Source organism: Crotalus tigris, unplaced genomic scaffold (genome assembly GCF_016545835.1).
Source record: "Crotalus tigris isolate CLP2741 ecotype Arizona unplaced genomic scaffold, ASM1654583v1 scf7180000024376.1991246, whole genome shotgun sequence".
Lineage (NCBI taxonomy): Eukaryota > Metazoa > Chordata > Lepidosauria > Squamata > Viperidae > Crotalus > Crotalus tigris.
The window spans coordinates 356,685-383,130 of record NW_024100546.1 but is presented as its reverse complement, the minus strand read 5'-3'; the positions used below and the strand labels follow the sequence as shown (position 1 = coordinate 383,130).

At 35.5% G+C, this 26,446-nt stretch overlaps 1 protein-coding gene across 1 annotated transcript; it reads left to right on the top strand.

The window, feature by feature from the left end:
* Positions 1-1,707: 1,707 nt before the first annotated feature.
* LOC120301333 (vomeronasal type-2 receptor 26-like) lies at positions 1,708-24,980 on the top strand (the record flags this gene model as incomplete). Its single annotated transcript, XM_039328443.1, has 7 exons — positions 1,708-1,865; positions 2,673-2,961; positions 3,825-4,667; positions 5,343-5,567; positions 9,725-9,851; positions 14,444-15,305; positions 24,941-24,980. Coding segments are annotated over exons 1-7 (2,544 nt in total), but the record flags the coding sequence as incomplete, so codon positions are not given.
* Positions 24,981-26,446: the final 1,466 nt, after the last annotated feature.

Here is a 26,446-nt window from a genome sequence, read left to right as displayed (position 1 = left end):
GAATAGAATAGAATAGAATAGAATAGAATAGAATAGAATAGAATAGAGCTGGAAGGGACCTTGGAGGTCTTCAAGCAGGAGAACCTATACCATCTCAGACAAATAATTGTCTAGCCCAGTGGTTCTCAACCTTTTTAATGCCGTGACTCGAGGACTACTCAACCGGTCGTAAGTCGAGGACTACTCAACTGGTGCAGCACCGTTTGCAGAATGGGACTTTTGGCAGGCTCAGCAGGGCAGAGACAGCCTGGACAATTCCTATTGGCTTTTGCTCAGCAGGGCAGAGACAGCCTGGACAATTCCTATTGGCTTTTGAAAGCCAATAGAATTAGACTCTATTTAAGAGAGTCTATTCTATTTGCTTTCAAAAGCCAATAGAATAAAAGGGAGTAGCACAGCTAAGGAAAAGGGGAAAAAATGGCGGACTGCGTTGTTTGGAGACCCCCGTGAAATGGTCGTTCAACCCCAAATGGGGTCCCGACCCACAGGTTGAGAACCACTGGTCTAGCCTCTTTTTAAAAATCTCCAGTGATGGAGTGCCCATTATTTCTGGGAGCAAGCTATTCCACTAGTTAATTGTCCTCACTGTCAGGAAGCTTCTCCTTAATTTCAGATTGTTTCTCTCCTTGATGAGTTTCCAACCATCGTTTCTTGTCCTGCCCTCTGGTGCTTTGGAGAATAGTTTGATGCCTTCTTCTTTGTGGCAGCCCTCAAATACTAGAATACTGCTATCATGTCTCCCCCTATTTCTTCTTTTCTTTAGAATCAAGACCACATGAGGTATTAGTATCGCTTTATAAAACCTAGTAAGACCACACCTGGAATACCATAACCAATTTTGGTCACCATATCACAAAATAATTCAGAGAAGAGCAAGGTCCCTCTCACATGCAATGCAAATTTTTGACATTTATTTATTTATTTATGAGACTTATATACCACTTTAAGTGCAAGCATTCTCTAAGCGGTGTACACCAGTAAGCAATGTATATATATATATATATATATATATATATATATATATATATATATATATATATATATATATATATATTTACATTGCCCCCAACAATCTGGGTCCTCATATTTTTCAATTGTGCAAGCATAATAATATATCCATTTTTTACCCGTTTCATCATACAGTATTTAACATATTCATTTTCTTGATTCATTGTCAATAACAACTTATATATCTTAACAATATGATGTTCATCTTTGGTACACAAATATTTTTTAAAATTTCTGTAATACTGGCTCATTTAAAACTGACATTTGTTGTTCTACTAGCAAAGATGTGTACTGTATGTACAAGTGAGAAAACTCAGAGAAATGGAAATCTAAAGACATTTCTTCCCACTATCTATAATTATCAAAAATACTATTATTAACACTCAAGGGCTCCCTAGCAACTTATAACAAACAAGGATTAAGACTTTATGAATAATATCAATAATCCCTGGCAGTTCCTCATCTGTAACTTGAATCTAAAGACAGATGATGTCCTATCAAGTTTATTCCTGATAAAGAAAATTCAAGGTTTCAAAATTATTGAGAATAGTGTGAGGGTGGCATGGCAAGGCAGATCACTCTAATATATTTTTGAGACTCTAATCTAAACCATTATCAAACAAACTCTAATATACAACTGGAATACTGACCATGATTATTTTATTCTTGTTTTTATCTCACATAGTTTGTAAATGTGACATGAGAGATTGCATTATTGCTGATACAGTCCCTATTTCTCATAATTATTTCCAACCTGGTGAGTTCATCATTGGTGTCATTAGTTCCGTTATGTTCATGCCTACAGAACTAGAAAACTTCTTGGAAGATCCCCATCTTTCATTCATTGGTGAAGTCATGTAAGTGTCCCATTATTTGTTGTAAGATATTCTAAATTATATTTACATTTGTGATACTTTTCAACATACTAGAATTACCTTTAGTGACATTTTCTCTCTCTCTCTCTCTCTCTCTCTCTCTCTCTCTCTCTCTCTCTCTCTCTCTCTCTCTCTCTCTCTCTCTCTCTCTCTCTCTCTCTCTCTCTCATTCAAATGTACATGCCTTGCTTTATTTACCTGGGTTCTTAAAGGAATTAGAAATAATTGCTTCAATTTACTAGCTGAAGATTAAAGGATTCTGACAATAAGTCACAGAAATCCTGCTGTTGAGTGCACCATTTTTTAATTGGTTAAATAAAAGAAAGTAAAAGAGGTTGAAGTGTTAAAAATAAAACAGATTTCAAAACAGTGCATTAGAATATTCCAAGGATATACTAAGAGTTTTAGGACATTTTTATAATTGCAATTTTTTGGAGTTGTTCCTTTGTTGAGAGAGTTGATATTCTCTTTCTTAATAAATTTAAAAAATTCTTCTCACTAAGCCAGACTACTAATAACATATTTTATTGTCACAATTTATTATTGTGATTTTTCAGAATAGGAAATCTTCAGATCTTTGTTAAAATTGAAAAGCATTTAAAATATTGAGGTTTACATTTTCTGTTCAAAAACTATACAAAACTAAACTATGTGCAATACTTGTTACACAATGCATAACACATGAATTATTGTTTTCAAAGGCAAAATATTTGGATGGGCCATATATTTGTTAGAAAGTTTATCTTATGTATAAGATGTTTCTTTTATCACCTATGGTTTTTATTCCAGAGTCCAGACTAAGTTTTATCAGCATATTTTGGCTTTGATATTTGCTGTAAAAGAGATAAATGAAAACTCTCAGATCTTGCCCAATGTTACTTTGGGCATCAATATTTTTGACAGCTATGGTAGAAAATGGATTTATCATGCCACAATGGAACTTTTTTCACCTCTGAAAAGAATGATTCCAAATTATACGTGTGGCTTCCAGAACACTTTGGTCACAATCATTGGGGCTCTTTATTCTGAAATCTCTATTGATATGGCAGATATCTCGAGGCTATACAAACTTCCACAGGTAGGATGTGTGGTGAATGTTGAGTTCTTATGAAGTCAAGTAATTTTTTCTGAACTTTTTACATCTATGTAAAGTCTACACATGCTAATGTGTGCTTGCTATTTACTTGGGTTATACTGATTAATAAAGCATATAAAGAAAACTAATTATTAAAGCTTGAGGCAATGTGGATAATAAATTTAGACTGATTGTAAGGAAAGGATCATGATCTTTACAAGAGTGCCCCAATGAAATTAGAAAAAAGACGGTTTTTTAGTAACAAGAAATTTTATTGCAATGCCAAATTATTTTGAACAATTTACAGTGATTGAAACAAGAAAAGACAATAATAAATCATCAAAAAGTCAAGATATTCAATGAAGGAGAGCTAGAAAGTTATCTTCTGACTCAGTAAGCTTTACTATACACGGCTTTTCCTCTTCCCTTTTCTGAGGTAGGTGACCAGGAACTGTCCTTGAAGATAGTTTTCAATTGAAATCAAGTTAATTTTTGATTTAACTAGTTTGAGTGATGAAATGTCTGCAAGAAAACAATTAAGGTAGGAGAGAACCTGGGATCCCTCAAGTTAAATTTTAACCAGTCAACCAGCAAACCAACCAATCAACAAACCAATCAGCCAACAAGCCAATTTTGATGTATTTCAAAAAATTCCCAGAAAACATTCTGGAAATCCTAATGAACCAAACTGAAATGCAAGCATGTTATTGAAATGTAATGTTATCAATACCAAATTTGCTAGAAATTTGCTAGATGCTTAAGAATTATCTCCCAAAGTAGAGCAGCTTTGGTGCACCTGCTAGTTTAGCAAATATTTCTTCATTTCTTTGCTTTCTCTAATTCTATTAATTTTCTTATTCCTGTAGTTAATATATGGATCACATCCAGAGATGCCAGATCAAAGTGAATCCTTTTTCTTCTATCACATGGTGCCAAAAGAAAACATGATATACCAAGGATTTCTTCAGTTGTTTGTATACTTCAAATGGACCTGGGTTGGGATCCTTGTGAGAGATGATGATGAAAGATTTGTGCGGATGATCTTTTCAACTTTTCCTCTTCATGGCATTTGCATTGCCTTTTTAAAGATAATTAAACAACTGCACATCAGTAATATATTTGTGGAACTGGAGTGGCTTGTGGAAACATTTTATCTCACTATGAACAGTAACTCCAATATAATAATTGTCTATGAAACAACACTTCTGCATCTGAGGTTGTTGCTAAATCTTCCTAAAATTGAATCAGTATCTATGGAGCCAAAAGGTAAAGTGTGGGTCATACCCTCCCAAATGGATCTTGCAACAGTGATTTACCAAAGAAGCTGGGATATTCAAGACATCCATGGTGCCCTTTCCTTTTCAGTATACTCCAATGAAGTTCCAGGATTTCAGCAATTTGTTCAGAAAAGGGACCATTTCTTATCAAAAGGAGATGGCTTTATCAAAGATGTGTGGGTGCATGCATTTCAATGTGGCTTTCCCAGTTTCTTGGTCAATGGGAAAGAAAGTGACATTTGCACTCTGAAAGAAAAACTGGAGGACCTTCCTGGGGCTCTTTTTGAAATGAGCATGACTGGCCATAGTTACAATTTATACAATGCAGTGTATATTACAGCTCATGCTTTACATGCCATGCATGTAGAACAAAACCACAGTGTAAATTTGAATGGGGGGAAACTGAATATTCAGCAGCAACAGTCATGGCAGGTACTGAACATTTATGCCTTTTTCTATTTTTTCATACAAATATGTATGCATTCACAATCAATTTTTCATACAAATCACACAAAAACAAAGAAATGAAGCATTGACATACAATACAAATGAGGGACATACGGTAAATCTAATTTATACCCATCATATCACTCCATAATTTTCTATCCTTCGAACATTCTAGCTTTTACCCATGACTGCTTCATGCATTGCTAGTTGTTCTTCAACTACCCTTAGCTCTCTCTTTTATGGATCTCATCAACTCTCTTTATGAATTTCTCAATCTTGTTCTTTATCATATCCCATTCATTCTTGTTTAATAACTATATTCTGTAATTCATTTCTCATTTATTCTCAATCTATCGAATTATCTAAGCTTCCTTGCTTTGTACTGGTATTTAATCCATGTTCATTCACACTTTTCTTCCTTCTTATGTTTCAGCATACATATTTCACTCTCCTTTTCATGTAAGAAGCAAGGATGCATTTATACATGGATATTTTGTTTCTTTCAATAAATATTTAGGCTATGTATAATAGGATTGAAGGGTTGTACCAAATGTGGAGGGCAAATAAATCTTCAGATGTTGTTGCAATAGTTGATGTAAAAAGTCTATTTATTACTGATTCTGTTTTAATATCAATTTTTGTGTCTTCATTGATATTCAGCTCCACCAGTTTCTAAAAAGAGTCTCATTTAATAACAGTGCTGGGGATAGGATTCAGTTCAATCAGGGGAGGGAATTGATAACTGGATTTGATATTATAAACTGGGTCACATTCCCAAACCAATCCTTCCATCGAGTGAAAGTGGGCAAGCTGGATCCCTGGGTTAAAGAGGAAAAAATTAGCATTCATGATGAAATCATTACCTGGCACAAAAGTTTCAACCAAGTAAGTTCTTTTGCTTACATGACTGGGATGCTATCCAAAATAACCTGTATATCATTTAATACTGAAATAATATTACAGACTTACAGACCTTGAGCATTTAGTTGAATGCAGCAATTTGAAATATCCTTCAGGGAGAGGTATTTCAGGAATAAAATATTGATCTTTATTAGAAAGTTTAAAAGTAAATAATAGTTGAAGATTTATTCAAAAACAATAAAATGTTTAGAAAACCAGAATATAAGAATTTTAAAAATAGTTGACAGCTGCCAAAGTGGTCCAAATTCAATGTCAAGCATGCTTGATGAAGTCTCTTGTAATATTAGACTATTGGTAGTATTTTAGTTTTTTATTCTTATATTAATGAATGAGACAAATTCCCTTTTATATTTGTGGGGGAAAGGTATAAATTAAGATTTGTAAGCAAGTCATGCTAAAAGAAAGTGTGCTAATAAAATGGATAAAATGTATTATTCTAATCTACTAGACTACACTAGACTAGACCAGACCAGACCAGACCAGAACAGAACAGAACAGAATAGAATAGAATAGAGCTGGAAGGGATCTTATTAGAAAACTTTTTATATATTTTTGCTAGTCTATCTGGAGTAAAGTACTAACGATACATCATTTTATAAAAGTTTTCTTTCAAAATATAATTTAATGTAAATTTTAGCCCCTTTATCCATACATTCTCCCATTTATCTAGTGTTATACCCAAATATTTTTGCCCATTTTACCATACACTCTTTAACATATTTATCTTCTAGATTCATCTTGAGTAGAATTTTATATACTTTAGAAATCAAGTAGTCATCTCCAGAATATAAATTAATGTCCAATTCAGATTTAGTTCCTATGAAAACAAAACTTTTTTATCAAGTTTAAATATTTCAAAAGTCTACAATAATTAAACCAATCACAAGCCAATCCTTCACTTACTAGTTGTTCTCTTGTCTTCATCTTAAATGCCTCAAATATCAATGTCTCGATATGTCATCCATTTACATTCCAAAATCATCTCTGTTCTATGTAATGCTTTATGAAGTGATAGCCACTTTATGAGCTAATCTTTTTTTATATTTCCACCATACATGTGCTATCAATTGCCTAATAACATGAATCTCAAAGCTAGAGTTAATTTTTAATTTGTCATACAACAGATAGGCATGCCATCCAAATTTCAAATCAAAACCTTCGAAGTCTAACAGCTTTGAATTTTTTGAAGTTGTTTAAAAAATACCAGACAACAAACATAATAATATAATCTAAGATCTGGAAAACTCAGACCTCCTCTATCTTTAGAATCTTGTAGCAGCTTATATTTAATTCTTGGTTTTTTATTTTGCCAAATAAATTTAAATATATCTTCCTGCCACTGTTTGAAAGTAGAATCTCTAATCAGTATTGGTATAGTTTGAAATAGAAATATCATTTTAGTTAGTACATTCATTTTAATTATTGCAATTCTTCCCATTAATGACAAATCTAATTTCTGCCATCTATTTAAATACAATTTAACTTCTTCCATATTTTACCATAATTATTTTTGTAAAGCTTAGAATTTTCCTCAGTAAGAGTCACCCCAAGTACTGTACCTTTTTCATGACTTTAAAACTAATTTTAAATGGGAAAATTGAAAACAAACACCAGTTTTTATGAGTCCCACTGAAATAACTTTAGCATGGTCTAAGGCTAAAACATTTCCCAGTTTATTTTTTTAATGTATTTTATTATTTTTTAACATAATCATCATTAATATTTGGTAAACAGTGTGTTGTCTGGGTTTATATTTACAAACAATCAATAACAATTAATTTCTATTATTCCATATTCCACATAATAGCTTTCCTTGATTTTCTCTTCTTCCAATAATATTCTTTTTTATCAACCTTAAATTAGTACATTTCTTAGTAATTTTAGTAGATAACAATTGAATATAGACATTTACTAGTATTGCTACAAGTAACAACCACATAAATATATTTTTCTAATTAATCATCTTAATCACCTTGTCATAGATCCCGTTTTTAAAGTTCTCATTTAAATTTATTTTCTCTGCAATGTTCAAAAAACATGTTTCCCTGTTAAGATTTTCTTAGAGTTAATTACACTTAAGTATTTAAGTCTTTTTCCTCCCACAAGCCATCCCAACACTTTTATGTTTCTCATATCTTAAAACAAAAAAGAAAGAAATAATATACTACTTGAAAACATGTTCCTCTTAAGCTAAAATACATTTATATCCAAAATTATTTCTATTCTTTTTAAACATATTCAAACCAATATTTAATCTTTAAGTATTCCATCTAATAAATCCACAGCTAATCTTTGAAAACTATTTAAACATTTTTATTAATTAAAATTTTCTGATAATCCATTATCCTTAAGTATCTAAAACATTTCCCTCATATAAATTATCCCTATTATTTTTATATTTCTCATATCATAAACAAAAAATTATATATTGCTTAAAAGGCCTATCCCTCTTAAACTAAAATTCATTTATATCCAAAATTTTATTTCTTTAATCATATTCAAACAAATGCTTAATCTTTAAATATTCCATCTGATAAATCCCATCATCTAATGTCTTAATTTTAAGTTTAGCCTTTTTTTGCCAAACATCTTTCCTAATCAGTGTGCTCCGCTGAACCAAAGGATCTTCCCATAGTTTTGTAAATATTATTGTAGGTACAAGAGATGAATAAGGTGTTTTTGTGGGGATGCTTTGCCCTATCATATTCCTTGAAAATATTTTTCTTTCTTATCATTTTTTATCTCTCCAGTTCTCATAGTTCTCCTGACACCTTTGTAATCCATTTAATCAAATATTTTTTCTTATCCATAGACTTATTTTGCAATCTTGAAGTATAAGTTGTCTTTTCCATGTCCAATACTTCCTGCAAGTTTTTCTCCTTCTGGGTTAAATCATAGTTCCTTCCATTATTAAATTTCATGTTTAGGCCTATTTCCTCTGGTTTATGCTCAGTTATCTGCTTTACTTGATTGATCTCTTTTGTTGTTTCTGAGAGTTTGTTTGTTGTGAAGTTAAATTGAGGATATGTTCATTTAAATTTTAAAAAATATTTTTGATTTCCTCATGATTTGAAGTCATTGTGATTTGTATTGTAACATAGCATACATTTCCTCCTGGAAAGTATTTGTCTTTTCTTGATATGTTTTTTCTGCAGACCTCTGATGTTCCATGATAGCCAAAAATCAAAGTTTTCCTTTCTCTGCAAACAGCTTTAAAGTCACAGTTCAATAAGTATTTATAATCCAGGAAGGTCATTTTTTAGTTTTATAGTTCTCACTTTATAAATAGCCCAAAATGTTTTCTTTTCTTTATTATGGCTGTTCTTTGTTTAGTTAAAACAATAACAAGTTATCTTTTCCTAGGCTTGCCATTTCCTGTGTTTAGATCAGCCATAGTTATGTATTTTCATCCACCACTAGATGTCAGCACAAGTTCATTTTTCAATTTTCAAAACAGGCAATTGCCTTTTACTTTCATTAATAATCTTTTGCCAGGAAAATCTTAACTATTTCCACCAATTTCACACTTATCCAGATTTAAGTCTAATATTTATTTCATTTCAATATATTTCTTTCCCCCATACAAATTTAATTTGCCACTTCTGTCTGTAAGAGGGTGGAGCAAAAATCCGCCTCCTCTCACTTTTGGAGGATTTTTGTTTTCTTGTTTTTTTTTTCCCCGAGGAGATCAATCCGGTAGAAGACAGAGAATCAATATTCTTACCCAGTTCCAGAAACATTGTTTACAATCAAGCTTAACTTGGTGCTTTTTGGCTTTGGCTGTTTGTAGCTTGGACTAGACTCTGAAGTGATGCTAGCCTTTCTTCTGTTGGTTTCTAGAGGCCTTTCCCCAACTGACTGTATCAACCGCTGTCTCTCCATGGTCAGCAGGGCTTCCTTCCTTCTTTGCCACCTCTTTTGGGTGACTTCTGGCCCATTTAGGGTCCCCAAACAGAGAAGAATAGTCTGTAGGGTGCAGAGCCCCATGATCCCTCAGCTACTTGTGCTACTGCACAAAACCAGAAGCCAATATTTCCCAGTTTAAAAGAAAGAAGGTTATTTATATTTTTATCAAATACCTAGTTGAACGCTAACATTTCCCTTTTTTATTTATTGGGTAGACCCCACCTGTTTCAGTCTGTTCTGAGAGCTGCCTCCCTGGTTATTTCAAAAGAAAGCAGGAGGGGAAGCCATTTTGCTGCTATGATTGCCTTCCATGCCCTGAAGACAATATTTCAGTCAAAAAGGGTAAGAAGCACCATCTTTATCTTAAGATTGTAAAACCACACTAGGATTTTGCCTGGATAGCAGAGCACATATCACTGCAATGAACAATCAAGCAATGAATCAGCAAACACCTAGAGGCAAACAAAGTCATCACCAAGAGCCAACATAGATTTGTCAAAACAGATTATGCCAGACAAATCTTATTACATTCTTTGACCAGGTGACAAAATTAGTGGACCAGAGGAATGCTGTGGATATAATTTCCTTGAACTTCAGTAAGGCATTTGATAAAGTAGATCACAACTACTACTTGATAAAATAGAAAAATGTGGGTTAGACAGCATCACTACCAGATAGATTAGTAGCTGGCTGACTGGCCGTACTTAGCGTGTAGTTCTCAATGGAACTGCATCTACATGGAGGTGTGTAGTGGGGTGCCCCAGGGCTTTCTGCTGTGTCCAGTGCTCTTCAACATCTTCATCAATGATTTGGATGAGGGGATAAATGGGGAAATCATCAGATTGGTAGATGACACCAAGCTGGCAGGAATAGCCAACACTCCAGAGGATAGGCTTAAAATACAGAAGGATCTTGACAGACTTCAACATTGGGTGCTATATAACAAAATGAAGTTAAATGGTAAAAAAAATAAGGTTCTACATTTAGGCAAGAAAAACCAAAGGCACAAATATAGTATAGATGGTAGCTTGCTCAATAGTAATAACTGTGTGACTTCTGGTTTGCCACCACAGCTTGGGCAGACGCATGGAGGCAAGTCTCATCTTCAGTGTCTGGTTTTATCCTGCTGGGGGACCCTGGAAAGGGTCAAAAGTCACCCTGTAGGGGCAACAAGCAAGGAGAGGACCCCCCCCATTGATCACGGAAGGGCAGCAGCCCTTCCTCTTGATCCAGAGCAGCTCTTCAAACCAACCGGGAAAAAACTGGCCATAGTAATATGACTTGTCACTAAGCTGCTGACAGCTGAAGTCAAATTTACTACCAAGCACTTTGAAAGCAATGGGGATGAAACTGGGTGAGATCTTATCTTCTCTTTACCCTAAGTACCTTCTTCCTGTAAAAGCTCTTTGAAGTACAGTATCTTCCCCCTGTGAGGAGAGAGGAAAGGGAATTTTTACCCCACCCTCTAAGAATAGCTGTGTCTGACTACCCAGGGGAATCAAAGCATTAAAAAGAACAACTTTAATCTAAGTGGATTTGTATGTTTCTGAAACTTGGGGACCAAAAAATTTCCTGTTTTTACTGGAGATCTTGTTTTTATCTACAAAGAAAAAATATAATTGGAAAAAGAATTAGAAAAAATTCAGGACTTAAAAAATCCTTAAATGACACCAGTGACATCTTGTGGTGAAGCTTGGTATGGCAATTTGTTATTTCTCAAAAAGAGACTTGGCTCAAAGCCCAGACCTTGATAAGACTTCCTTGTCCTTGGTACTATCTCTGAAGACTTAGCTGCAAGAGAACAGTTGGGCAGCAAATTGACTTATTTGAACGGTGAATATAAACCTTTACTGACTTTTGCTTAACAAATAACTTTTACTAGAAAGATTATCCCCAAAGAAATGAAAGAGATGGATGAGGACCAGGAAAAGATTCTTGCTATGCTAAAAGCAATACATGAAACCATTCTTTTAGCTTGTGACAAAATGAGACTTAAAATAAAAGATCAAGATACCAGCTCAGATGTACAAAGCCAAATTTTGACTACTACCAAAGAACTAACAATGCAGAAGATAAGAGAAGAAGTGGGACAAACAAATAGTAAGATAGAGGACTCAGTTGACTAACAAATACAGCTGATGGAACATCCAGAAAAGGAAGTGACAGCACTGAAAATGGAAATGACTTTCTATATGAACCAGAAGGAATTTGAGAAAGAAGTAGAACAGATTGAATTGAAGACAAATATATTAGAGCAAGCATGGGGAATTGGAATAACAGGGAGACAATTTAACAAATACAAATGGGCTAGTCCTTCCAGAAAACTGGCAATCAAATGGTCTACTTTAACTCAAATAACATATATAAGAATAGAGAGAGATCTATTTGATGATTTAAAGGTGCTGATATGGAAGCCTAGTTGGCAAAAGAATAAAGCTAGAATAAGGTTGAAAAAATTGGAACTAATTAGAGGGGATTTTATATTGCCAATTAGTGGGCTAAAGGGAAATGTTGAGACAAGGGGAATTTTGGTTATTAGATTTAAAATATTTGGAAATCAATCGAAAATAAGGATTTTATCAATTCAATATTTAAAAATTCCCTAAAAGGGAAAAGAAAATTAAATACTATGAATATGTTTGATTTATTGATTAATCCAGGCAATATATATAATGGTTTTTGATTTATTAAAGGGGACCTTGTGTTATTAAATAGATGATTTATAATATGGTGGGAAATAGATAACTCTTAGGAAATAGAAGAAGATTATATTTAAATAGATAAAATTTGTATTTTGGATATTATAGTTTGTTATGTAGTGAAATAAGGGAAATTTTGGTTACCCAAAATCTGAAAATTATAAATATTAAAGGTTAAATTGGAATATTGACAAGAAATTAAAAATTGACTAAAATCAATAACAGGATATGGATTGTTTATGAAGATTGAATGTAATTAAGATATGTATAAGCTAAAAATTTATTGATAAATGTAATAATGATGTCCTTATTGAATTGATATAATTAGAAATGTACCAACCTGAACATGAGATAGTAATTGTTAAGAGAAAAAGAGAAGAAATATTTGATGTTGTAACCTGAGATTTATATTAAGATTTTGTTATTGAGCTATTGATTAACCTGTCACCACTTTGCTTTTTAAATATTCAAATGTAAAATTGGACAATTAATAAAATATTATAAAAATAGTAGTAACTGTGAGAGGGACCTCGGAGTCCTAGTAGACAATCACCTAAATATGTACCAGCAATGTGCTGCAGCTGCCAAAAAAGCCAACATAGTGCTAGGCTGCATTAACAGAGGGATAGAATCAAGATCACATGAAGTGGTAATACCACTTTACAATGCCTTGGTAAAGCCAGACTTGGAATACTGCATTCAGTTTTGGTCATCATGATGTAAAAAAGAGGTTGAGACTCTAGAAAGAGTACAGAGAAGAGTGTCAAAGATGATTAGGGGACTGGAGGCTTAAACGTATAAGGAACAGTTGCTGGAATTGAGTATATCTAGTTTAATGAAGAGAAGGACTAGAGGTGACATGATAGCAGTGTTCCAATAACTCAGCGGATGCCACAAAGAAGAGAGAATCAAGCTATTCTCCAAAGCACCTGAAGGCAGGACAAGAAGCAACGGATGGAAACTAACCAAAGAAAGAAGCTAAGGAAAAATTTCCTGACAGTGAGAACAATTAATCAGTGGAACAACCTGCGTCCAGAAACTGTGAATGCTCCAACACTGGAAGTTTTTAAGAAGAGACTGGATAGCCACTTGTCTGAAATAATATAGGGCAGGGGTGTCAAATTGCCGGCCCACAGGCCTGATGCATCACATGTAAGCTGTGTCCACCCCGATATGTTGTGCAATGTCACGTGACATCACAAGTTTGACATATCTGGTATAGGGTTTCCTGGGGGTTGGACTAGATGACCTCCAAGGTCCCTTCCAATTTTATTATTGTTATTGTTGTTGTTGTTGTTATATAGAAACCATCCTTGCTTGATTTTGATTAAACTTCTATTGTGAATATAAGCTGTTAGCTTTGCCATTGCTGTTTGTTTTCCAAGAGATACTTTTGGAGTTATACCTTTCTTCTGATGTTGGATAAAATTAATACTCACCGCTGTGGGCAGAATGTAACTTCTTTGCAGGGATTCATGGCATATGATCTCTTTTAGTGAGATTTTGAGAGATATTATTATTATCATTATCATTATCATCATCACATCATTGTTTATTGATCCTTTTTAGACTTCAATATACCTCTTTCTATCACTGTTCAATTTAAAATAATTCAAAGGATTAATAGATTTGGTCAAAATAACACTAATGCTCTTGATTTCTCTTTCTCACTATTTTGAATATGAACATTCATTTGATTTTATCTTAAGATGTCTCTGTTCTGTTCTATTCTATTCTATTCTATTCTATTCTATTCTGAAAAAAGAATTTGTTAAAAGAAAACTATACCATCCTAATCTTTCCTTACTTAGATGCAACAGTAGAAAATAAGATAGAAGTAGTACTTAAAATACCAAAGTACTTAGTAATACAAGTAGACCTTTTGCTCCTTTTTTCTTTTTCTGTTATTATTTTAAAAACAAAATAACATATTATGGTCCATTGCACAGGCAGCCAGATGTTTATACAGGAGTTGGCATTTTTGTCTATTGAGTGCTTTCCAAGATCCTGGGATAGGCAGATGTGGATGTTTTATACAGCTTACATCTTGCACAATATCTGTAACACCATAAAACATCCATATCTGCTTATCTCAGGTCATTAGAAAGGACTAGATAGATACACAAAAATATCAAACTCAGACTGAATATCTGGATCACTGTGCAACAGACCCTAATAATGATAATACAATAACCACAGAAAATGATATAGAAAAATTATATGCTTAAATTCCAGATATGCATGTTTGTTCTGAATGTCCAATGGACCAACATCCAAGCAAGGAGAAGGATTCATGTCTTCCCAGGAAAATATCTTTCTTATCCTATGAAGAACCAATAGGAATAGGTCTAGTCATTCTGGCACTTTTTTTTTCTGTCTGCACAGTTGGGGTTTTGGTAACATTTCTGAAGTATCATCATACTCCCATTGTCAAAGCAAATAACCGAAATCTCACCTATGTTCTACTCATCTCCCTCCTCCTCTGCTTTCTTTGCTCACTGCAGTTTCTTATTGTACCAGGGACTATAATATGTCTCCTTCGACAAGTTAGCTTTGGCATCATCTTCTCAATGGCTGTGTCTTCTGTGCTGGCAAAAATCATCACTGTGATTCTGGCTTTCATGGTCACCAAGCCAGGATCCAGGATGAGGAAATGGGTAGGAAGAAGACTGGCACTCTCCATTGTTCTTTGTTGCTCCCTGATTCAAGCAGGCATTTGCATTGTTTGGCTGTTCACATTTCCCCCTTTTCCAGATGTTGATACCCATTCAAAAATTGAGGAAATGATACTTCAGTGCAATGAAGGCTCGGATATTATGTTCTACTGTGTCCTGGCCTACATGGGCTTACTAGCAGTGGCCAGTTTCATAGTAGCTTTTTTCTCCAGGAATCTCCCCAGCAGTTTCAATGAGGCCAAATGTCTCACATTCAGTATGCTGATCTTCTGCAGTGTGTGGCTCTCCTTTGTTCCATCCTACTTGAGCACCAAAGGCAAATACATGGTGGCTGTGGAGGTTTTCTGCATCTTGGCCTCAAGTGCTGGGTTGCTGGGCTGCATATATTTCCCCAAATGTTACATAATTATTGTTAGGCCAGAGCTAAACAACAAAGAACAACTTATTAAACGAAAAATATAGTAATACAGTATATTCACAAAACCTTTCTTTTCAATATTTATCTTATTTTAAATCTCTAATACATTAATTAAAATAGGATTTGTATTTGTTTTACTTACTTACTTAATCATTAAATGGGAATGATTTGGGAACTGATCTGTATGCACACATAGGTAGAGTATAAAATGAATTGTGGAACAGTATTTTTACATGTTAGATTATATTTGAATAAATGTCAGTAACATTTCTAGAAATCACAAATGAATTTGTGTAGACTTTTTAATGAAGCTAGTTAATGCAAATTCCTATATTATTTTTATTTCCCAAGTTTAGCAATCTCAAATTTTTCCAGTTATTGTGAAATTAAAGCTTTTCCAATGTTGGGAAATTGCAAAACACATTGCATTGTTTGATACAAAATATGAAATGTGTTCTTATTTTTGAGCTTAAGTTTTCCATGTCATTGTTATTTATAAATGCTAAAAGACAAAGAGAATAAATAATAAATAAAGGAAGCTGCTTGGAGACAGTTTTTAATGTATATGTATATGTATATGTATATATAGTTTATTAATTATTTTAATTTTAATGGTTAAAAATGAATGCAAGCTAAGACAAAAAGGGCTTTTTGGTGACAAAATGGCAAACTGAAGATAAGTCCATAAAAAAACAGACCTAATGAACTGCAGTGAAGGACAAAGTGTTAGTGAGTACAAGAATTCTTTGAATCATTCTGGATAAGAGAGGATGGGAAAGTGCTCCAGACAATTAATCTTCATAAGAGGACTGAGAGAGAAAAAGTCTCTCATGTTTTGAGTGATGGTGGAATGATCATTTTGCTCAAACTGTTCTCAGGATCTTTAAGATGGACACTAAGTTCACATACTTTTTTTTCTAAGAATATTCAGAAATTGCTTACTAACTACTTTTCATCTATTAGAGACTTGTGGATATACAAATTCAGAATACGAGAATAACATGGAAAAAGATGATTCATTTGATATACAAAAGAAATTAGCAAATTAAGAAAAGGTGAAAAGTTTTTAACATTGTTTACATTTTTTATAATGAAGGTTGGAAGTTGCTTTTTTATATACTTCTTTACTATATTCTAACAATTTTTTTCTATTCTCTACATTTTTTATTTGTACTTTTTACTCTTTCTTTCTACTCTTCTTTTTAATATGTATCAGTATTTACTATTGATAATTAAATTAAGTCTGCTTCTCATGAGAAATTGCTTAATTTTGTAGTTATTTCCAAAATTTATAGTAAAAGTCAATATTCCAAATTTATCTAGACATTAAATCCAGTTATAGATCAAAATCTTATTTAGCTTTTTGCTATTTATTTCAAATTCTTCAATTTAATTATTTTTTCTTTTGTTCAGTGTTTAAAATAAAATCATCCAATAACTTTTCAAACCTGTCATTTTGAATATTTCCAATAGATTTAGAGCAGTGGTTCTCAACCTTCCTAATGCCGCAACCCTTTAATACAGTTTCTCATGTTGTGGTGACCCCCAACCCCCCATCCAGCTGGCCGGGGAGGGGGGACAGGAAGTCCGCTCTACCAGCTCTGCCCAGTCTGGTTGGAGAGGCGCCATTCCTCTCTCTCTTTCCCCTCTTTCTCTTTTCTCTCTCTCTTCTCTCTCTTTCCTCTTTCTCTTTCTCTCTCTCTTTCCTCCCTCTTTCTCTTTCTCTCTTTTCTCTCTTTTCCTGTTTCTCTTTCCTGTTTCTCTTTCCTCTCTCTTTCTCTTTCCTCTTTCTCTTTCTCTTTCCTCTCTCTTCTCTCTCTCCCTCTTTCCTCCCTTTCCCTCTTTCCTCTTTTTCTCTTCCTCTTCCCCTGTTTCTTTCTTTGCTCTCTCTCTCTTTCTCTCTCCCTTTCCTCTCTTTCTCTTTCTCTTTCCTCTCTCTCTTTCTTTCTCTCTCTTTCTCTATTTCCTCCCTTTCTCTTTCTTTCCTCTCTCTCTCTCTTTCTCTCCTTTGTCTTTTCCTCTGTTTCTCTCTCTTTCCTCTCTCTCTTTCTCTTTCTTTTTTCTCTCTTTCCTCTCTCTTTCTCTCTTTCCTCTTTCTCTTTCTCTTTCCTCTCTCTCTCTTCTCTTTCTCTCTCTTTCCTCTCTCTCATCTCTCTTTCCTCTCTTTCCCTCTTTTCTCTTTCCTCTCCCCCTGTTTCTCTCTTTCCTCTCTCTCTCTCTTTCTCTCTTTTTGGTGGGCTGTGGTGGGGACTGGAACCGTGTGGCCCACCAGCCTCTCCACCAGCCTGGCTGCTCCCCCCCAGGCATTCCTCTTCCTCCTGGTGCCCATCCGAGGTGCCTTGGGGGCAGCAGGAGGAAGAAGAAGAGGAGAAGGGTGAGAAAACAGTCGCCGCCACCCCAACTGGAACTCTGCGCTGCCCGGCTTCACCCTACACCTGTCCAATGGAGCCGCGGTGAGGGCTGGTGCCGTGCGGCCCGACAGCCTCTCTGACAGCCTGGCTGCTCCCCCCAGGCACCCCTCTTCCTCCCAGTGCCCACCTGAGCTGCCTTGGGAGCAGCAGGAGGAAGAAGGAGAGGAGAAGGGTGAGAAAACCACCCCACCACCCCAGCTGGGACTCCATGCTGCCTGGCCTCGCCCTCCACCCATCTGATGGAGCTGCGGTGGGGGCTGGTGCCGTGTGGCCCACCAGCTCCTCTGCCAGCTCAGCTGCTCCCCCCCAGGGACCCCTTTTGCCCTGGCATCTGCACGAGCCACCTTAGGGGCAGTAGGAGGAAGAAGGGGAGGAGGAAGAGGATGGCAAGGAAGCCACCACTAGCGCTGGGCCCCAGGAGATGGCTCTCCTCTCCTATCTTTGCTGAATCTCCTTCTTCCTTCCTGGCAGCCTGGACTCCAGCGCGTCTTCCCGGCCAGCGGGTCCAATGGTCCGGCTGGCTGGGGATCGCAGAGGCTGGTCTCCCTTGGGCTGCAGCTTGTGGGAGGGCTGGCCCGCTTAGCAGAGTGTCCAATGGGCTGCTCCCAGCAGGGATCCCAGGGCTTCCCCAGGTGGCTCCAAGGCCACAAGGCCCTGGCTGGGCTTCTCCCAGGAGGTGGGGCACCTGAGCACGGGGCCAATCAGGAGCCTGAGAGAGAGAAGGGAAGCAAAAGTGCAAATGGCAGAGGAGGCCATGTGGAGATGGCTGTGGAGCGGTGTCTCAGTTCCTAAATATGTGTTTTACAATGGTCTTAGGCGATCCCTGTGAAAGGGTCATTTGACCCCTAAAAGGGTCGTAACCCACAGATTGAGAACTGCTGCTTTAGAGTGAATAATAGACAATTTCTAAATGTGATTAGAAAAGGAGTTTTGCAAACTTAGTGTCCTTTAGAAGTCATCACAGTTGCAAACAAGATGGTTGATCCTGTCCTTTCATTGCTCAAACTGTGTAAAATGAGTTAATAATTTATATGCAGACAGCCAACCTGACAATTTAGTAAATCCATTTTTATCAGAGCTTTCTTAATTTAATGTATGATCCTTCTATCAAATTACAACTAATATTGGGATAAAAAATTGATGACTAAGGAATATAGTTGTTAAGTGAATTATCATGTGACCAGATCCAATTTTAAAGAACTCAGTTTTATCCTTTATTTAAATTTTACCATACAATTACCATTTAATGAATAGTTTTTCAGAGTCATGTCAGACATTTGGAAACTGAACTGTCTTTTTAATGTATGGTATATGCATATACTCTTTGATTTCAGATATTTTTATTAGAGTAAATGTACTTTTGCAAAATCTTTTCTTGATTTGGCTTTTGAATTTTCCTTTGTGATGCAAAATTATAAACATAAACAATTAAAAGAAATATTACTCTCCTTTAGATTTTCTTCAGTTTAAGGCTTGGCCATTTTTTCCCCAAAGAAAATATAATCACCATAACTATGACATGAATTCTTTACAATAAAACCTTTCACATCTGATTTGATCCAGACCCCATTATTTCACAGAACGACTATCACCCTTTGAGGATTTAAGTTTTAATTTATGATTTCTGAGGAAGTAGACAACTAAATTTGGAACCTTGCCAAACATGGCTAATATCCTTGGGCAACCTCAAATAGATTGATGTTCCCCAGGATATTAGCTTCTAATCCAAATATCCATTACTAATTTCTGTCTGAGCTATTACTATACCCTTATGTAGAATTTCCTTCATTGATGGGATTTAAATATGTGAACAACTGATTCTCTGTGTGGATGCCACTTGCAGAAGTCCACTCTGGGCCTGGGCAACAAAAAATTAGCTACCAGTTCTGCTGAACTAGTACAAATTGGCTGAATCCCACCACTGGTTTCCTTGGTATGTAATGTGGAAACTTTAAAATCTGGTAACAAATTTGTCTCTGGGGTTATTTGGAGAGAATAATATTTTGGGTTTTTTTGTTTTTTTTTTTAAAGAAATTTTTATTAAGTTTATATAGATAAGGAAAAATAGGAACAATACAGGTATGGTAAAGGAAGGGGTGGAAGGAAAGGGGAAGGGGAAGGGAATAAGGAATTGGGGTAAAGTAAGGATAGGTACAATCACATATTTCAACAAACAAGCTACCGTCCGGGTCATAATAATGAGTAAATATCATATTCAACCATTTTTACCAGAGCTTAGACTATAACATATTAAAGACAATTAGTAAACAAATACGTTAATCTATTAAGTAAACACTACTAGTAAAACCTCAAAAAATCCTAACCATCAAAAGTAACCAATGAGAATCAGTAAATCAGGAAAAATAATCATATCATCAAAATGTTAGTTAGAACTCGATTAAAAATCAATCCTCTATTCTAAAATATTGAATAATGTGTCTCTAACCATTGATAAATTTTTCCCAAGTTCTAAAATAAATTGAATCATCTTTTTCCTTCATTTCTAATGTCAATCTATCCATTTATGCACACTCTAAAATTTTAATAATTATAATCTGGTTAGATAGTAAATTCTCATTTTTCCAAAATTGGGCAAATACTATCCTTGTAGCAGTTAAGATATGCAATATCAAATAGTCATTCTCTTTACATTCCTAACAAAAAACAATTCCGGTTTAAATTCTATCTGTAGTTTCATCATCTTTTCCAATCATCTATGGATCTTAAACCAATATTTCTTAGCGATAGGGCATATACACCAGGCATGGTAATAAGTGTCTGGCTGTTGTTTACATTTCTAGCAAATATCCAAAACAACATTTTCACTAAGCGAACTGGTATCGTATGCCATCTATAAAACATCTTATATAAGTTTTCTTTATATGCTACCGCTTTTGTAAGTTTAATATTTTTATCCCAAAGTTTTTGCCAGTCTTCCAAATCTATAGAATGTCCAAAGTTCTTTGCCCATACTATCATTGTTTCTTTTACTTGTTCTTCTTCCATCTTCCAGTTTAAAAGAAATCAAATTTTAATCAAATTCTCATCTTTTTTAACAAAATTTTATCCAATGGGGTCTGTTCTTTGTAAAAACCTGTTGATTTTATATCTTTTTCGTATCTTGTTTGAATTTGCAAATAGGACCACCATGTCAGGTCAATACCTTGTAGTTGTAAAGTTTGCCTGTCCTTAAGTAATAGTAATTAGTAATAGTAGTAAAGTTGGAAGGGACCTTGGAGGTCATCTAGTCCAACCCCCTGCTCGGGCAGGAAACCCTACACCATTTCGGACAAATGGCTGTCCAGTCTCTTCTTAAAAACTTCCAGTGTTGGAGCATTTACTGCTTCTGGAGGCAAGCTGTTACACTGATTAATTGTTCTCACTGTCAGGAAGTTTCTCATTAGTTCTAGGTTGCTTCTCTCCTTGATTAGTTTCCACCCGTTGCTTCTTGTCCTGCCTTCAGGTGCTTTGGAAAATAGCTTAATTCCCTCTTCTTTATGGCAGCCCCTGAGATATTGTAATACTGCTATCATGTCCCCCCTTGTCCTTCTCTTCGTTAAACTAGACATACCCAATTCTAGCAACCGTTCCTTATATGTTTTAGCCTCCAGTCCCCTAATCATCCTTGTTGCTCTTCTCTGTACTCTTTCTAGAGTCTCAACATCTTTTTTACATCGTGGTGACCAAAACTGGATGCAGTATTCCAAGTGTGGCCTTACCAAGGCATTGAAGAGTGGTATTAATACTTCGCGTGATCTTGATTCTTTCCCTCTGTTAATGCAGCCTAGCACTGTGTTGGCCTTTTTGGCAGCTGCCGCACACTGCTGGCTCATATTTAAGTGATTGTCTACTAGGACTCCGAGGTCCCTCTCACAGTTACTACTATTGAGCATGGTGCCACCTATGCTGTACTTGTGCATTTGGTTTTTCTTGCCTAAATGTAGAACCTTGCTTTTCTCACCATTGAATTTCATTTTGTTAGTTAGTGCCCAGTGTTCAAGTCTGTCCAGATCCTTCTGTATCTGAAGCCTGTCTTCTGGAGTGTTGGCTTTTCCTGCCAGCTTGGTGTCGTCTGCAAATTTGATGAGTTCCCCATCTATCCCTTCATCCAAATCGTTGATGAAGATGTTGAAGAGTACTGGGCCCAGAACAGAGCCCTGGGGCACCCCACTACACACTTCCCTCCATATACATGCAGTTCCATTGAGGACCACTCGCTGAGTACGGCCGGTCAGCCAGCTACTGATCCATCTGGTGGTGGTTCTGTCTACCCCACATTTTTCTATCTTGTCAAGTAGTAGGTTGTGATCTACTTTATCAAATGCCTTACTGAAGTCCAAGTAAATTATGTCCACAGCAGTCCTCTGATCCACTAATTTTGTCACTTGGTCAAAGAATGCAATAAGATTTGTCTGGCATGATCTTTTTTTGACAAACCCATGTTGGCTTTTAGTAATGACTTTGTTTGCCTCTAGGTGTTCGTTGATTCGTTGTTTGATTATCTTTTCCAGGATCTTCCCAGGTATTGAGGTCAGGCTGATAGGTCTGTAATTTCCTGGATCCATTTTTTTTCCTTTTTTGAGGATGGGAACTACATCAGCTCTTTTCTAAAATGTCTTTATAACTAACCAGTTTGTCATAATTAATCAGATTCAACAATTGTTCCATTGTTGAAAGCAACTCAGGTATTTTCATATATATTTTATGTTTAATTTTCTCCCATTCTGAAATGGGAGAAAACTTCTCCAAAGTTCTCAATTTTCTGCAAGAGTTTATCTGCTGTTTGCAATGGCTCCTTTAGAATAAAGACCAAGTCGTCCGCAAAGGCCTGTAGTTTATATTTCTGGTCTTTAATCTCCAGGCCTTTAATTTCTGTATCTTGTCTGATATTTCTTGCCAAAACCTCTAATGTAAGAATAAGCAACAGAGGGGACAATGGGCATCCCTGTCTAGTGCCTTTTTAAATCTCAAATCCATCTGTATAATCTCCATTTAAAGTATTCTTGCTGTTTGTTTCTTATAAATTGCTTGAATTGCTTTGTTAAAGTTTTCACCAAAGTCCATTTCTTGAAGTTGTTGAAACATAAATTGCCATTTTCAGTTATCAAAGGCTTTTTGTGCATCAAGGAATATAAGTGCCATCTGGTTCCCTGGATGAATTTCATAGTACTCCAAGATATTTAAAATAATCCTCAAGTTGTTCTTTATCTGTCTTTTTGGTAGTAAACCATTTTGGTCTGGGTGTATAAATTCATTCAAAAAGTTTTTCATTCTTTCTGCCATTATTGCAGCAAAGATTTTGTAATCCACATTTAGTAGCGATATTGGTCTGTAATTTTTGATTAGTGTATGATCAGTATCTTCTTTAGGTATCAAAGTAATATTAGCTTCAGTCCCTGAATCCGGTATTTTTGTCTTTGTAAAAACTTCATTAAATAAGTCTTTCAAAGTTGGAGTTATAGTATCTTGTAATGCTATATAGAATTCAGCAGGAAGACCATCAGATCCTAGTGTTTTATCTTTCTTTTGCTTTTTTATTGCCTCTGTAATGATAGACAGTTACTCTGTCTGATTGTTATAGTATTCTATATAAGCATGCAAATATTTTATTTATATATTTGGGATGTTGTCAAATGACATTTATCTCATTATATTAAAAATAAATTTCAGATTGGTTTTAAACATCATCTTAATGGGTTTTCCTTTTTTATCTGGTGAAAAATTATGTGACTCATTCCAACCTTGCTATTTTATTAATCGATGGAATTGCAAGTACTGTCTTTAGAACTAAAAACACATTCTTAATTCCACAGGGACATTAAAATTTAAAGGTTGCAATCTTGTCATTAAAATTTAAAGATTGCAATCTTGTCTCTCTCTTATACTTATCAAAAAGCTATTATTAAATTGCTGCTTCTCAAAGACCAAATTTCCAATTTATTTCTACAAAGAATGTGAATATAAATGGACAATTTAAATATTTCATGTGTTTTTTTAAAAATACTGTTCTTAGAATTTAGGAGTGGATAAGATCACTATCAGCATGGTCTCTGAACCATTTTTATTCTAAGGTTCAGAACTGAATGGGAGTTATGTGAAGAACACAGAACGTTTCAGTTCAAATTATTTCTACTGAGACTGTGAAGCATTTTATGGAAATGAGAGAAACGGTCAACTGAACTTAATATTTAACATGATTATACTGAAGCTTCTGTTACTGCTATTGCCACATATGACTTGCCAGGGTGAAATAATAAAATGCAGAATTGGAAATCCTATCCCGATTGTTCATAATTATTTCCAACCAGGTGACTTAATTGTTGGTGGCATTAGTTCTTTTATCTTCGTGCCTAAAGATGTATAAAACTTTGAAGAAGATCCCCATCATTCAGCTGTTGGTGAACCTCTGTAAGATATGATGATGATGATGATGATGATGATGATGATGATGATAATGGATATTTCACACTAGATGATATTGTTAAGATATTTCATGTTGTTAATTGCGAAGTCGTGTCCGACCCGTCGCGACCCCATGGACAATGTTCCTCCAGGTCTTCCTGTCCTCTACCATCTTCTGGAGTCCATTTAAATTCACACCTACTGCTTCAGTGACTCCATCCAGCCATCTAATTCTCTGTCGTCCCCTTCTTCTATTGCCCTCAATCTTTCCCAGCATTAGGCTCTTCTCCAGTGAATCCTTCCTTCTCATTAGGTGGCCAAAGTACTTGAGTTTCAACTTCAGGATCTGGCCTTCTAAAGAGCAGTCGGTGTTGATCTCTTCTAGGACCGACCGGTTTGAACGCCTTGCAGTCCAAGGGACTCGCAGGAGTCTTCTCCAGCACCACAGTTCAAAGGCCTCAATTCTTTTGCGCTCAGCCTTTCTTATGGTCCAACTTTCACAGCCCTACATTGCAACTGGGAAAACCATGGCCTGGACTATACGCACTTTTGTTGGCAGGGTGATGTCTCTGCTTTTTAGAATGCTGTTTAGATTTGCCATAGCTTTCCTCCCCAGGAGCAAGCGTCTTTTAATTTCTTGGCTGCAGTCCCCATCTGAGGTGATCTTGGAGCCCAGAAAAATAAAATCTGTCACTACCTCCAGTTCTTCCCCATCTATTTGCCAGGAATTGAGAGGGCCGGATGCCATGATTTTGGTTTTCTTAATGTTGAGTTTCAAGCCAACTTTTGCACTCTCCTTCTTCACCCGCATCAAGAGGCTCTTTAGTTCCTCTTCACTTTCTGCCATTAGAGTGGTATCATCTGCATATCTTAGGTTGTTGATATTTCTCCCGGCAATCGTAATTCCAACTTTTGATTCATCTAGCCCTGCCTTTCTCATGATGTGCTCTGCATATAAGTTAAATAGGCAGGGTGATAGTATACAGCCTTGCCGGACTCCTTTTCCAATTTTGAACCAATCAGTGGTTCCGTGTTCGGTTCTCACTGTTGCTTCTTGACCTGCATATAGGTTTCTCAAGAGACAGATGAGATGGTCTGGTACTCCCATCTCTTTAAGAACTTGCCACAATTGTGATCCACACAATCAAAGGCTTTTGCATAGTCAATGAAGCAGAAGTAGATGTTTTTCTGGAACTCCCTAGCTTTCTCCATGATCCAGCGTATGTTGGCAATTTGATCTCTAGTTCCTCTGCCTCTTCGAAATCCTGCCTGTACTTCTGGTAGTTCTCGATCCACATACTGCGGGAGTCTAGCTTGTAGGATTTTAAGCATAACTTTACTAGCATGTGAAATGAGTGCAATTGTGCGATAGTTTGAACATTCTTTGGCATTGCCTTTCTTTGGAATTGGAATGTAAACTGACCTTTTCCAATCCTGTGGCCACTGTTGAGTTTTCCAAATTTGCTGGCAAATTGAGTGTAGCACTTTTACTGCATCGTCTTTTAAGATTTTGAATAGCTCAGCTGGAATACTGTCACCTCCACTAGCTTTGTTGTTGCTCAGATTTTCTAAGGCCCATTTCATGTTATGAATCACAAATAGCTGTACTGATGCAGATACAGATATTTTTCATTTAAAATCAGTGTTGATATTACAGTATTTAAATAATGTATTATATCTTTGTACTCTGGAAAGGAAACTCACAGCTATAATGTATATTCCTTAAATCAAGGGGGAAAAATCAGACTAAACATTCTTTTACTGTATAAACTTTTTATAATGAGTAGATTTTGACAATACAGAGGCTCTCCCCCTCCTTTGAGGTGAGAATTATAGCACAATTATATATAACCATAAGAATAATACCATTCATTTTTAGATATAATTTGCCTCAGCGAAAAACAAGAAAATGCTACCATTCTTCTCCTTAGTGTTGTTTAGTAAAATCAGCATTCTTTTCCATAAGGCTAGTATTGGATTTAGCAATTATACCATATATCATTTTGATATCACTATTGCATATTTAAACACAGAGTTAGAAGAAGACATATATATGGCACAATCCTTAGGTTATGAAACTAAGCATCCTGGATATGTATATAAATTAAATAAAACTATATATGGGTTGAAACAGTCAGCAAGAAATTGGAATCAGTGCTTAGATGCTGCTCTCAGAAAGTTAGGATTTAGAAACAGCAAGGCGTTGATAACCTTTGTTTTATTGCTAAGAATTGCTCCCAGGTTTACTCCTTTGCCAGGCAACTGGAAAAGAAGTTCCAATTAAAAAGCCTAGGAGAAATAAGGAATTACCTAGGTGTGGAGATAAGAAAAC